The sequence below is a fragment of the Osmia lignaria genome, chromosome 12 (assembly GCF_051020975.1).
Source record: "Osmia lignaria lignaria isolate PbOS001 chromosome 12, iyOsmLign1, whole genome shotgun sequence".
Classification (NCBI taxonomy): domain Eukaryota; kingdom Metazoa; phylum Arthropoda; class Insecta; order Hymenoptera; family Megachilidae; genus Osmia; species Osmia lignaria.
Genome location: NC_135043.1, coordinates 7,845,855 through 7,861,043, shown reverse-complemented (window position 1 = coordinate 7,861,043; position 15,189 = coordinate 7,845,855). Strand labels below are relative to the sequence as shown.

The following is a 15,189-nucleotide window of genomic DNA, read 5'->3' as shown; positions in this document are numbered from 1 at the left end:
AACATCCTAATATCAGAAACAATTGAGAAAATAATAATTTAACAATAAAATGCTGTAACGGAAAACATAATTATTAGGATTAGATATACAATAACGTGAAACCATTCAAAACATACAACATAAAATAAAAATTTAAACAATACCATCTTGAAATAGAAAATAAAATTAACATCCTAATATCAGAAACAATTGAGAAAATAATAATAACTTAACAATAAAATGCTGTAACGGAAAACATAATTATTAGAATTAGATATACAATAACGTGAAACCATTCAAAACACAACATAAAATAAAAATTTAAACAATACAATCTTGAAATAGAAAATAGAATTAACATCCTAATATCAGAAATAATTGAGAAAATAACAATTTAACAATAAAATGTTGAAATAGAAAATATAATTAACATCATAATTTCAGTAACAATTAAAAAATAATTCAACAATAAAATGCTGAAATAGAAAATATAGTTAACATCATAATTTCGATTACAATTGAAATGAAAAATGCCGACAACAGAAAATATAATTACCATTACAATCTGTTTTAAATAAATAGAACATAATTAAAATAAGAACATGAAATATAATTGATGGGCAAATCAATAAGAAAAGAATAATTTATTTCAATAAAGCAATAAACGAAAAAGAAATAGGGGAAATAAAATCGCGAGTTGACCACTCAACGAGCTGGGTATTGAACTCGTAAAATGTCGAGTTCAATACGTTCTGGACGGTATTATTCATACCGTTCAAGAAAAAACACAAAAAATGAAAAAACAAATTAGCGAGCATAGTGACAGAATGACTGTCCATCCGAAGATGGAGAGCCATTAGTAGTTCCCCTCTTCTGGGCAAATTTTGCCGGGGCTCTTCAGCATATAGCCTCTTCTTTCTTCGGCAATAGCCTCACAAAAATCACTCGCGAAAATTTTACGTTTGCTCAGACATTTGTAAAAACGTAACACGTAAACGAGCAACGATCCCTTGAATCGCTACTTGCATACCTGCACAATTTTTGCAAATGTCCAAGCACAAAACACTTTTTAATTTCACTTCACTTCACTTCACTTCACTTCACTGCACTTTCACTTTAATACTTCATTTTTGTAATCGGGTCTAGTACCACGACTACGACTTACAAACTAATAAGGCTTGGCCTTGAAAAAATCAAGAGAGAATGCTAAATTAATTAATTAATCAACTAATTAATTTGCATTTTCATTTTTCCTCTTGATTTTTTAATTTCCAACCCCAGATACAAGCTTCTCACGTATTAGAGGAGAATACGAAGAGAAACATGAAAGCTTGCTCTGGCCCTGCCTACTTATAAACTAAACTCAATCACACCAGAAGTAAACTACCTGCCTGCCTATCGCTATATTTAAAAAAGGGCAAAAATCATTCTCACAAAAATTCACTCCACGGTTCTCATACAACCACCCGGGTGCAAAAATGCCTACACCTAGAGAGAACGTCCCGGGACGCCTCCGACACCCGAGTTCAATTCAACTTTCACACTCTAATAAAATCACATACCTTTTTGCTGAAATCGACTGACAAATAATAGTGAACATTATGCTAAAGTAATACATTTCATTTTCGTATTCTATTGAATTATCTAATGTAAAAATTTTTCAATTTATTCTTGATAAGTATTTTGTAATGTTATAGTAAGTTAAGATTGTTAATAAACGATACAATTCCCACATCCTAACCACACACACACACATGTGGAACTTGTATCGTGGTTCACTATTGGTTCACTACTTTTGTCAGTCGCCAAAATGTATTACACTTAAAACTAAACCTTGTCCACCGCCCTCCACCCACGCGAGTACATCTAAGTACCCGAATGAGCTTTGGGCATAAAAATGAACAAGGCCAAAGGTATTTTCACCTACCAGTTTTCTTCATGTGTGCTGAAATGCCTAAGCTAAAACGTATGATTAGCAAAAACTAAAGATGATATTCTCACTATATTAAAAGTAAGAATATCGGCGAAATTTCACGGCTCCGATTTAGTATATGGGCTGGCCCCCCCCAGGGGGTTTTATTTTTAATAAAAGTGACTGGACTTTGCAAATATAAAGCTTGAAGAGCAAATACAGAAAAGCAAAATTGAGCAACTATGACATAAAACATGGTGCACTGCTAATATCAGTTGGCAACGGAGGTTCTTAGGCCCCCTGGACTTGCGTCCGACGCTACATACCACCCACCCCGCCTGGACGTCGTAACGCCAGGACAGGATGCACCCCTTCGCTAAGAGCGCTACCCGCCCGTCCAACACGTTGCATCCAACGGTGTCAGATTGACGGACGCCCATAGTATAGACAAAAGGACTACAGTTTAGAATATGGTAACATATTTTCATATGTTCCGTATTCTAAAGCTGCGCCTGCAAAGGCCTAGTAATGCATGGGTTTATCTCCCATGAGATGGTGTTTCACGGTCTTATGCCGCGGAATCCTTGTAACTAATTTGATTAAATAAATAAAATATTGGATTGAGTTTAAAAACCAAAAGGATTCCCACCAAATACTAGTCAGTGCATTGTCATATTTACTCTCGCGTTGGAAATTTTTCGCAACACTAATTAAAATAGAAAATCCTGATCTAAAAACATGACTAGTACATAAATATCTAACGGGCTAATATTTCACTATACTGGGGTATGCGGGTGGATAAATGATTATGTGATAGAGTTCGTGAGGCTGAAGTGTGAATGATGAGTGTTTAGGGTCGAGAACCGTGAACGTGACAGAATGAATTTGAAGTTCGAAAGGGGAACTTTATACAATGCTTGAAGAGCAAATACCGACCCCGCTGGGGGCCAGCCCATATACTAAACTGATGCCAATTTCACGAGTAAAATCGGAAAAACGTTTCAATTTCAAGAGCGATTTCGTTATCAAAGTAAGTAGTTGTAATAATTAATCGTATTCATGCTTATTACTTTGATATTGAAATCCGCTCATCGCGAAATAAATTCTTGTACATATAAAAAAGAATGTGTATTGTGAAGTCGGAGGGTCATCCGACTTCTCTACATTTTTAAACTCGGAATTTATATATGTAAATATGTACAAGAAAACCCTATCCTGAGCTAAGACATAAAATGCACAAAAAAGCAATTTGCACGATTATCATTGTATAAAATGATACAGTGATATTCGTGGGTCACTATGCTCGCTCAAAAAATAAAAATTACAACCAATTCCCGTGTCGCTACGGACCATTCGTCCTACGACATGATGGGAACCGGAGGAACTTTAAAGCATGCGACTCACCAATCGTTGACTTGCACCACTGCACTCGCCACGCATCTTTTTGTTAGACTGATCCATAGCTCGTCTGTTGGCTCGTCAAAGAAACGGTATCCCCACTGGCCAAAGCACTCATCTGAAAGCATAAAAATCACGATTCTTGAACGATATATGTTTTCTCTCAATTTGTTGTAGTTAATATGTTAATACATAGGATAATTCAAAAATATGCATGCAAAACTATATGGGAATAACTACACCATAAAACACGGTAAAACACATGCAAATACATCCCAAATCACTCGAAGATTAAAACTATAGAACACTATAAAATATTTGCAAAATTATAGTAAAACACATAGGGTACTACTCCATAAAACCCACTAATAAATTCGTATAAACATGCCAAAACACAAAGGGTACTACTACATAAAACCCACTAATAAATCCGTATAAATATGCCAAAATACATAGGGTACCACTCCATAAAACCCACTAATAAATCCGTAAATATATGCCAAAGCACAAAGGAAACCACACCATAAAACACAATAAAGCACATGCAGGTACATGGGGTACCACACCACACAGCACACTAATGCACTTGTATAAAAATGTCAGAACACATGGGTGACCACACCATAAGACGTACTAATATATCCGTATAAATATTCCAAAACACAAGGGAAACACTATAGGAAACACCATAGGCACACATAGAAACACTTATGGTAACACACTGATAAATCCATGCACGAATATCCATAGTGTCAACCCGTACCGGTATACGTTTGGCAGCTCCATCCGTATCCTTCGGCGGTCGCGATAAGACTGATTAGATTTGACCTCTCTCCAGGTCGCGCTTGTACCGGCGCGCGGCGCGCGCAATCAAGCATGACGTTCCGCTTCACCGGTTCCGCGGTTAACTATTTTTATCTGATACTTGTTAATATTTGTTTAATAATTATTTTATATTTTACAATTGTTTATTAATCAAATTATTGTTAAATCTATTTAAATTGTTTATTTCTTTACATTTCCGCGTGGGTATATTGCAAAATTTTATTTAATTATTCTATTAAAAATTATTTAATTATTATTTATAATTTTACAATTGTTTGTTAATTAAAATATTGTTATATCTATTGAAATTATTATTTTTATAACTTTTATACACGAATATTCAATAAATTTTAATTTTTATAAGGGGGTAGACACGGGTAATGCAGCGAGGTGACATTACCGGCAAAAATGGGCCTATATAGGAATAATTTATGAACTTTTATGATTGATTCTTATCGTAATTCTCAAATTTCTTCTACCTGGAGGCTTGTACATCATCTCTTGGGTGCTCGTTTTTCTATCCGACCCAAAGAATATTAGTCTGGTACCTATTTGGACATATGATTTACAGAAATGTTTATATTACGAATAAATCAATGCAGGTAAGTCCGATCCGCCATTTTCTTGACCGTTGTCAGACAGCAATTTCAATATTTTATAAGTTTTTGACGATTTGGATAATATAAGGACCAGACTAATATTCTTTAGAGCCTCCTGAACACGTCCCTCAAATTTTTTTGCATTCTGTTTAGAAATGACGACGTAATTTGAGAACTCGCGTCGAGGGATTTTTCTAGGGACTGTCGGTAAAGTTTTCAACGCTATCATTGTATAAAATGATACAGTGATATTCGCTTAAGCTGCAGTGGTAAAATATCGACAGCTTTTGATCATAGTTCAGCAGTTTACCGTCACATGGCGTAAGCAGTATGTTTTTTAATATAGTGCACTTCTTCTGGGCCAGTACTTATGGAGTTTCTTTCTTCTTATCTGTAAAAATCATTAGAATTATAAGTATCAATAGTGAAAGTATCAAATTTACAGGATATTTACAGGATATGGAATCGGCATAATGTAGCTTTCTGAGAAATAATGATTTTCAAAACGACTATTTTTATAATGTGATAAGAACTTACACAAGATGATTGCTCTATCCAATTTTTTTTATCTATAATTGCAATTTTACATTATCGACTCAGCTACAATGATAGCACTGAATGTCACTATAAGACCGATTCATATGTATCCATTGCTCTAGTAACATTTCTAAACGGAAATGACGTTTAACATTCAACAACAGCGCTGATATATTTGAAAATCATGGCGCAAAACAATAAAAATTGTATGGAATTACCATTCAATCGGAACATTAGTTATAGCCAACGAATGAAGACAAAAGAATTTTGGAAATTTTTGGAGAACGAAAGTAACCTGAAACCTTACGTAGTATTACCAGGTATCGGTTATATTTCGATCATTAAATAGGTGTATTAATATAAATTTAATGAACATTTGTAGACAAAATATTTTCGAAAGACGATGCCATTCGAGTTGTTCCCGTACCAACAAAAAGAATATGGTACGATCAATATAAAATATTTGAAGAACATGGATTGGACAAAGCAGCGTTTGCAGCGTATCCACAATGTAAAACGTGTTCCACTAAATATAACTGCGGGTAATTATATAAGTGATAAATTTGTTGAAGTTAAAGATTATCATATCATTTATGTATTTTAAACAGATCTTCAGATTCCACCTGCAAGGATGAACAATCGTATGAGGAGTTATTACAGGATATGCAAACTTTTGATAAAAAGCTGCAGGATAAAGCAAATAGTGATACTGAAATAATGTAAAAGCAATAATTACAAATCCTACAAATTACTATGATATTGTGTTAGTAATTGTTGCTAACATTTTTGATTTGAAATAAAAATTGTTGGTTATTAACTGTTTGATAAAATTGAAAATTAGAACAAGGTAGAATATAGATGAACAGGATATTACACAGGGACTAAGATTACGAGGTTCCGGGGAGTATCGAATTTCTGTGGTGCAGGAGGTCAACGCTGTTTGGTTTGAGCAAGGTGCTCTACCACAAGACCCATGAAACGGCCTCGAGGATGCAGAATCCTTGCACAACATCTGGCTCTCCAAATCTCTTACCTTATGTACCTTTTTACTGTCAGTCCATCGCGCGTCCAAAAATGTGTACCATGCGAATACCTGACATCAGACAAGTTGAAATTAAATTTAAAATTCCTAGAATGTGTAGTAATCACTAGGTTTAACGAGACAAGTGTCTCTTTTTTACTTCCCATTTAATAAACAAGTTCCACTTTAGGAACAATGAACAGAAAATGAAACTAGATGGAAACGATGAACGCGCAACGTACGTTTAGGAAAATAGCGATATTATTTTCATGAGCGAACTTATTTTAACTGTTTAAATAAACCTTCGCAGTGTATACCGTTACAGCGAAACCATGAGGAATTATAACCAAACGTACCGAGAGAATCCCGTTACGGAATTTTCATTTTCATATTGTTATTCATCCTGTATTGCAATGTTTATCGAAATATATTGTAATTAATCTATATTCGTACAACACCATTCAATTTTCTCGGTTTATGTTTTTGCATGAAATAATATCGTCCATCGTTCGATCGCCAGGGAATCTAATACACATCCAATAACACGTAACCAGGATAACCAGCTAACATCGATCTTTTGATTTTATCTAATTCATAATAAAAAGATAATTGAAATATTGATTAACTCACCATGAAATGACTCATCCTTCGATAAAGGCTAACTTATCACCCTTCTCCCTCATTTTATTGATCTTCAGTTGTTTACTCTTCATGTTTCGTTGCACCTGACCTATCTTTCATTTTACTTTCTCTAAAGGTTAGGTTAGGCTACTATTCATTTTAGGGTATAATATACATATAAATGATACCAGAGGGAATATAATATTAAGAAGATGGAATTTTAAGTTTGTACGGGACCAATCTAGTATTACGGATATGGACCTTAACTTTCAACAAGGTTGGGTTAAGTTAGGTTGGGTCAACCGTGACTTAGGTACGTGAAGCGATACAATGGTCTCCGCCGTTCCCTATACACTCTACAACTCATCTCTTGGCACTTTATTTTACCATTCTCCTCAAGAAGAAGTAAAATAACAGAATAAGAACAAGGATCAATCCAGAGGAAACGAGATAGGCGAAGCCTGCTCTATCCTCCTCTGTACCGGGGGACATCGTCGCGCGTTATTTTCATCGAGCGTGTGCACGGAGACAATGAGGGTAAAAATAGAGGAAAACGCGGTAGAGAAGTGAACCTTGGTGGAAGAGACAAAAGAGGCATCAGGGAAGGGCGGAACGAGCCCCGTCAACGAACGGAGATGGAGGATGTTAGCGGTAGAAGGGGGTCCCGTTGACGGAGATTCGACGAAGCAGTGATGTTTAATCGGTGTTGGCCCGCATCAGGTTGATCGAGGACCCCCCAGCCGGGTGTTCGAGGGCGATGCTGACGACGACGACGACGACGAGGAGGACTAGGACGTGGGCCTCCGATGACGGCCGGGGCTGGAGGGTAAGCGGAATCGGGGTGGGTACCACGGGGAGAGGCTGCGCCGTGCCGATGAAGCGAACAATGGAGGCGGGATGCTCATTTGTCTGCGGGCATTGTTGTTCACCCGGCCGGAAACACGAGCTCTCTGCTCTCTTTTCTCTCTCCCTCTACCTGAGACCCCCCTACTCTATCTCATCGTCACTCCCCTTTTCGCCTGTTTCGTTCTCGGTGCCCCCCTCCTCCATCTATCCCCTATCTCCAGTGGTGAAATTTTTGTTCGATGAAACGATGCTACCAATCGCACTTGAGATTCGAGGGTTCTTCAAAATGTTGAAAAAATTGGATAATCTGTTGTAGGTGGTAAGAGTTGATTTTATGATGCAGCATTCAAACTTCTCTGATTACAAAAATCATAGATTTCACGGGTGCTCGATCATCTCGTCAAATGCCCATCATCGTATCAATCAAAATCCCTTTCCAGCTCAACTCCTACATCCGTATCTAGCCGTTTCCTTCTCGCGACCCATGGATCGTGTCGTTTCGCTCGGTCAGTTTCTAGATCGTCCCTAATCGTTCCCGATTCCCGTAAAACTCAAGCGTGCCACGTCGTGAGTGAAAAAAAAAAAAAATAAAAGGTCTGGACCGAAGAAGAGCGTTTGTAGTTTACATCGGGTGTCCAGCGATGCGGACGGTAGCCATTTTGAAACGGGTCCCCCAGTTTCGTGGCTTCTCCCTGGTCCGCGGCGTGGACAGGAGAGGAAGAGAACCGGGCGAAAAGAGAACGGTGAACGCGAAACGAGGGTACACAGGGTGGTTTCTGGCTCATTGGGCAGACGTACAAATTCGTCGCGACGTATCCGTGGATTACGTGAGGGCCCGGCACGTTGGCCCCCCGAAAACTTCGGTACCACTTCGGGTTCGCCTGCTCGCAGCCAAGAATACCACGGAGAGAGGGACACGTCCCCGTCTTATCTTCGACATCGGTCCCGAGCTTCCTTCTTAACGGGTGACCGGACACGAGCTACGTTCATACGCGATGCGCCTCCTGGAGCCATTCTCCTCCTCTTCTTCTTCTTCATCTTCGTTTTCTTTTTCCTCTTTTATCCGGCCACGGCTTTGTGCACGCGTCTGTCATCGTCCACCCTCTTGGTCGCTTGGGTGTTCTCACAAGAGAAAATTTCGTCCTTTAACACAATCATTGGGGACTTTCAAAATCATTTTGCACAGACATAGGGTGTACTTCTTTGGAATGAAAGTGTCAAGTTTAGTCCCAATTAGTTTCACAGATTTATACACTCAAATTAATTAGTATTTAATTTTCAAATATTTCCAATTTTCATTTATGGAGGATGTTCGCTAATGAGTTAATCTGTGAAATAAGGGATATACAGATATTTAATATTATTATAATCTCATTAAGAATATTCCTAAATAATAATTAATTATGAAATTAGCCCTTGTTATTCTATCATCCATTATTATCCTTAATCTTAGTTTGACTGATCAACAAAACCTTATCGAATTTCACCAATTAACACCAAAAATTCATTGATCGAATACCATCGTAGCAATAGCTCGTTAAACCATGAAATTCATCGAATACTTGAAATAAGTCTATTTCGCTCTGGGATGGGGAGAGCGCATTAATTAATATGCGTGCACGTATTGCAACTTGCAACTCGATGCTCGCTTGTACGTATAATGTTGCAATATGTAACTGACCAATAGAGTGCAACATTGTATACCATGCCTATTCTCGGCTATAAAAGTGTCGATCGGTGATCGATTGGCTTCGAATCGAATGCCTCCGCACCTCGTCATAGTAACGATAATCGAAAACTATTAATACGGTAACAATGATGATATGGAATTTCAAGTACAACCAGAATTTTTTTCGGGTAATCGCACATCCCTATTATTTAGACGAAAAAGGGTTAATTAAATTACCTCGCAAAGATAACTTTGTGGCAGGAGCGGCTCCCGAAAAGCCGGGTCGTTCGCGTGTAATTTGACGGACGGATAATACGATGTTAATAGAATGGAATATTGGCGAACCGTTCCCATAAATCATGGTTAATTTGACACAGCCATTCGTTCTAGCTAGCTTCCACATTATCCTCGCTTCCTTCTCTCTTCCTTTCCTCGATCCTGATCGACTGGTGATCGTGTGCCTTCTGTCGGTCGAAGGAAGATCGTAAAAACGAGGGCCTTTTCGATGACCCTTGCGCGTACCTTTTATTCTCTTTCCACTTCCTTTGCTGCTTGTTTGCCACTTGCAAAACGACCTTTTCTTTCGGTACTTTGCCTCGTATTATGTTTCTCGTATAAAACAGTCCTTTCAATCTTTCCTGTCTTTTCAATTTGTCCAATTTTATATTTTATTTATAACCATAGAACCATTTTCTATAATAATTCTACATATAGATTAAATGAGTTTGAATATTTTGTAATACATCCAGAAATAGAATAGACAGCTGTTTGTTTCCATTTACTGTTAGTATATTTTTAGACAATCTTTCTCACTGAAAGGTAGTAACGAGATGTATCGAATCTCTCAATTGATATCAATCATATTATATTTTTGAAGTTTCTCAAATTAGTGTTATTGTCAGATTGCATAAAGGATTCGTGCGGTCTATGTGTCTCCAAGCAATATAGAATATTATATCCCTTCTTTGTATTAATTAACGTTGACTAATATATCCTGGCGAGAATAGACGAGGAGGATCGTCGGCGAAGTTCTCGTTATCGTTATCACTCTAAAATTACCCTTCATTTAATTCCATTTTCGTTCTGTCGTAAACAATGATGTCACGTCTGTGGCCACCGACTCCTTGCCGGATGTTGTTCTTCAATTAATGTGTGCCTTATCGACGTCTGTACGATTCCTGGCTCTGGCTCTCCCTGGAAAAAGTCTTATTCAGCAAGCACGGCTGCGATACGCAACACTTCTTCTCTCCCCTTTCTTTTGGATCGTGTTTATACGTTTGAATTGTATCTGCTCTTCTTAAGACGATCGGAGCGTTTCATTGAAATATTAATAGCACAACAAAAATGCAGCTGCATGGTTGTTCAAGTGAATCCGACGTTCTTTCGTCGGACAACAGGAAGAAAGTGTATCCGCATAATTTGCCATATTAATTCTATGGCAGCATGATTATATGGCTTTCGAGTAAAAAAGAAAGACATAGTGTCCATGTTCAATTCACGTTGTTCCGTTGATCGAGCCCTGATCGATTATATTCGATCGGTATGTAGATATAGTTCCTTGAAGATCGTGCCAGATGGCCTATGGGGTATCGAGGCCATTATGGGGCTGCTCGAGAATCCGTAATGAAATTAGAAATTAAAAGGGACCCCGTTCCTCGAGGTCTTACGAGGTCTTTCTCTCGAGAGTGGCCTGGCTTTTCCAGGAACACCGGTTCCTCGTTCTTTTTTTTTAAATATTAATATTGGAGAATTTTATGCTTCTACTTCTACGGATCCTGAGGGTGATAAGGTCCGAAACTAGCTGAAGTTTTAGGTCCAAAGGTGCTAAGGCCCTAAGGATTCTAGGTCCGACGGAGTTAAAGCTCTATGGATTCTAAGTTCAACGGAGCTAAGGGTATCTATGGAATCCAAGTCCAACGGAGCTATGGCCCCATGGTTCCTAGGTTCAGTGGAACCAAGACCCTATGGATCCTATGTCCAGTGGAGCCAAAGCCCTCTGAATCCTAAACTTAACGGAGCTAAAGCTTTATGGATCCTAGGTCCAACGAAGCTACTGCCCCAGAAAACCTAGGTCCAGTGTATGTCACATATCCTAAATGCTAGGTCCTGTCCATCCCACAGATATAAAACTGCCTCTGTTAATACAGCGGACCTACTACAAAAAACGAAAACAAATCGTCGAAACTCTCAGCGTTTTCCACGGTTCCTTTTTCCCACCCATAAAATATTTACGTTCGCACAGGAAGGACCGAGTGAACGATAAAACAGCGTTTTAGTGGTGCGGTTCGTTTTAACGAAAAACATCCGCGTGTTCGACTAAAAGTGATATTTGCAAAAGCATCGATATAATATTCCACATTCGCGTCGCTATGAAATCGAGGTTAAACATCGAAATTAAAGCGGAACCATCGATTCTTGGCAAAAGGGAGGACAAGGTTCATTTTTTTTTTTTCTTTTTCTACGAGACAAGAACGATGTTGTATGCGATCTAGTGAGGCAGCCAGACGGAACGAATTATTCTAATTCGTTCTGTATTCGGGCTGGCGCGTCTCTAGGAAACGGCCATTAGGCTCTTAGACGTGCCTAACCGGACCTAGACAATGGCTCAATTAACCAAGGAGACTGCCAACGAGCGCAATCATTCGAACGGCTTTTCGACTTCCATTCACTTTCCTGCTTCCAGAACTTCCGATTTACGCTTCCGCTCGATCAACTTGTTAACTTGTTGAATAGCAAATGACCGATTTCGAAACATTGCCAAGTCTGACATGATTCGATAACATGGAATATAATTGCTAACTACCACTTATGGCATATCAACTTCAAGACCAAAGTTCCAACCATGTAAATATAATGACGGCGTGGTTGTTTAACAACGAAATAAACTTTATTCCACTGATGCTAATACGATTAATTACGTTCGTGGCGATATTATTTCGCTTGTAACGAATGAAAAATCACTGATATTAACACAAATTAAATACGATGCGTGACGAGTGGAAGCTCAAACCGTGAAACACGATGTACGTACATCTGCAATTCATTGAGCTACTTCTGATAAGATTGTTTTATTTGATTGTTACCATTTAATAATGCAACGAATGTTATATTATTAACACGTTAACAGTAATTATTAAGAATACAATCAGTTAATCTAAATCTGAATCTTTATGAAAAAAGTATTATGATATAACTACGGTGGTGATGATTCAGTGAGTGGAAGTCTATGAATGTTTCTCTTCCATTAATTGCCTTTATTAGTTGCCGCTTCCTTTTTCAATCCGAACAACTTGCTGTGACTAACCAGTTCTTGTATATACATCAATTTCCTTTACACCTTCAGGTGTCAATAAAAATGTAGCGAATTTCGCCATAGCGAAAGGGTTAATAAGTTAATAAGGATTAATAGATGAAGTTTCAACGCGAGTCAGTGAGCTCGCATCAGTCAGACATCTCAATTATCCGAATTATCTTGTTTTTCAAACGAGGTACAATCGCAATCAGAATTTTCCATGGAAACGTGCGTGATTGAACGTCGCAATACGTAACAAGGAATTAATTCGAACATCATCGTGCGTCCAGTTACTCGCACGCGTTTGCCAGGAGCTTGAATTTCCGTCCTCCTGGCCACTCCTTCCCTCTATATCCTTTCTTCAAGCACGGACAACGAGCCAGGCTGGTCGACGAGAGTGCTCTCACGTTTCGTGAATGGAGATCGAGGCGAAGAAAAGCAAAAAGGGATGCACACGTTCGGTCGCGACGGGACGCGACGCGTTCTCGCTCGATCCGTCACCGTCGACGACGGAGGAAGTGAACGGCTGGAGGGTTGGGGACAAGTTAAAGTATTAAGTAGCCGTCGCTGCGTCCGCTGTCAGTCTCCGCTCTAATTAATCGTAATTGACGGCCGCGCGAAGCCTCGCACATTGCTCGCAGCGTGCACTGCACTGCTCCTCCTCGTTGCGCACCGTGTGTCGTGCTGCATAATCGTTCCGAACCCTCTTCCGTTCTTCCTGCAAATCTCTACCGTTCGACCAATCACGATCCACCGTTATCCCAACAATTTTTCTGGTCTTGACGTTCATTCTTCAAACGTTTGATCGGTTCTTTCGTTGCTGAGTTCTCGACACTGTCTTGATTTTATTGTAACAATCATTTAGAAGTTTATTCTTCGATCATTTTTCAATGACTAACATGAGCTTCAGATTATGACGGACAGTTAGCTGAAGATAAAGCAGAATTACGTAACTTTGTGCCCAATTTGCATGATTAGTTCACCCATTTTTCTTCCCCGTCCACTCGGTTCACACAGGGTCCACGCGCTAGATACTGGATTCTCACGGTACGTACGCCAATTGGAGTCAACTCATCTAAATACTCGCACTGCCCACCATTTGACGAAGCATGAGGAGGCCCATTATGTAACCAACGTGGACAATTTTGTCCCGCATTCGCCAATTGTCTGTTCCTTGTTTCTCGGTCCGGCGCTTTCTCAATTCTGTTGCTTACTATTATTTCTATTCGTATACCACTGGTTAAATAGATTTTCACTGTACACGATGAAAAGTTTCTGATACCGTGTCGCGCTGATTTGCTAACAACATTACGTTATACGAATGTACAACAGTCGTCGAACACCGCAGCGTAAACCGCGAAATCGCATTTTGCAATCGACGATCGCGAACGAGAAACGCGGTTTTCGGAGGCAATCGGTGCTCGACGAGCGCGCGGAAAAATGTGGTTCGTGTTACCAGGGTGAACGAGAGGGGATGCATTGACCACCTGGAGTACGATTTCAGTGGTCTCGCATGTAGCAACAACTCTTAGAACGGACTCTTTGAAATTGCGCTTAAGATTGAAAGTCTATCGACTTAGAATCCGGTATCCTTGATAATTTTACGTATTAAGGTCTATTCTCATGATTCAATAATCTGACCATTGATATATAAATTGATACGGAAAAAATCTAGGAAGTATGGAAGGGTAAGAGCGTACGTACGAGCTTGTTCCTCGTCGAAGAGGAAGCGGCGTGTGTACGCGCGAACAGCTGGAATCTCCAGTCACCGGCAGGGTCCATTCAGAATCCCCGACGCGACAGCTGAAGGACGTTCTTTTCCTACGACAAATTACGCGCTCGTCCGCTGCTTTCGACGCGAGCCACCACCGCGACGCGACGCGACGCGTGTGCGTCCTCCTCTTGGTGCTCACACCGCATCGCCGACCTACCCTACTGAGAATCGTGTTTCAATACAGAAACCGAAAACCATATCATTACGTTGAAGCTCCGTTTCGTCGCACACTAAACGCCTGCTCGCTTGCTTCTGCACGCACCACTGCAAGGATTTGTCGCGATCCATAAATGTGTATCAATACGATAATCCCTTCGCGTGCCATCGTCATCACTTGTTTGCGTTTTTCAATCATTCGTGCTATACAGATGTGAAAGGGTCTTAGAGATTTGAGTTAGAGGGAAATGGTCCACAAACTCCTCTCAATGCCCACCCTTTCGCATCCTGTAACTTAATTACAAATTTAATAATCAAGCTGATTGCAATAAGTGAATGGGTCCATTTAACACCTTCTCATGTTTCTTGTTACTTCAGATAGCTACACGTGTTTTTCGATAAGTAATTATTGCAGGTTATAAGATTCCATTGGTATGCAGGTGTGTCGAAGAAAATTCTTCATTGTAATACATCAATTTACTGGACCACTACAAGGTTCTTGAGTGTCACTCGTGAATATACCAAGACTGTTAAAAACTTAATTTTCTCAATTTGGATAT

At 39.3% G+C, this 15,189-nt stretch overlaps 1 protein-coding gene across 2 annotated transcripts; it reads left to right on the top strand.

The window, feature by feature from the left end:
- Positions 1-5,128: 5,128 nt before the first annotated feature.
- On the top strand, positions 5,129-6,438 carry LOC117602698 (uncharacterized). 2 transcript variants are annotated; one of them, XM_034321012.2, is made up of 4 exons: positions 5,129-5,540; positions 5,633-5,792; positions 5,859-6,013; positions 6,092-6,438. In XM_034321012.2, the coding sequence occupies exons 1-3, from the start codon at positions 5,435-5,437 to the stop codon at positions 5,971-5,973; spliced, it is 381 nt and encodes a 126-aa protein (XP_034176903.1). In that variant the 5' UTR covers positions 5,129-5,434; the 3' UTR covers positions 5,974-6,013; positions 6,092-6,438. The 2 variants fall into 2 exon arrangements, with proteins under 2 accessions (XP_034176903.1, XP_034176902.1); XM_034321011.2 differs by having other exon boundaries at positions 5,135-5,570.
- Positions 6,439-15,189: the final 8,751 nt, after the last annotated feature.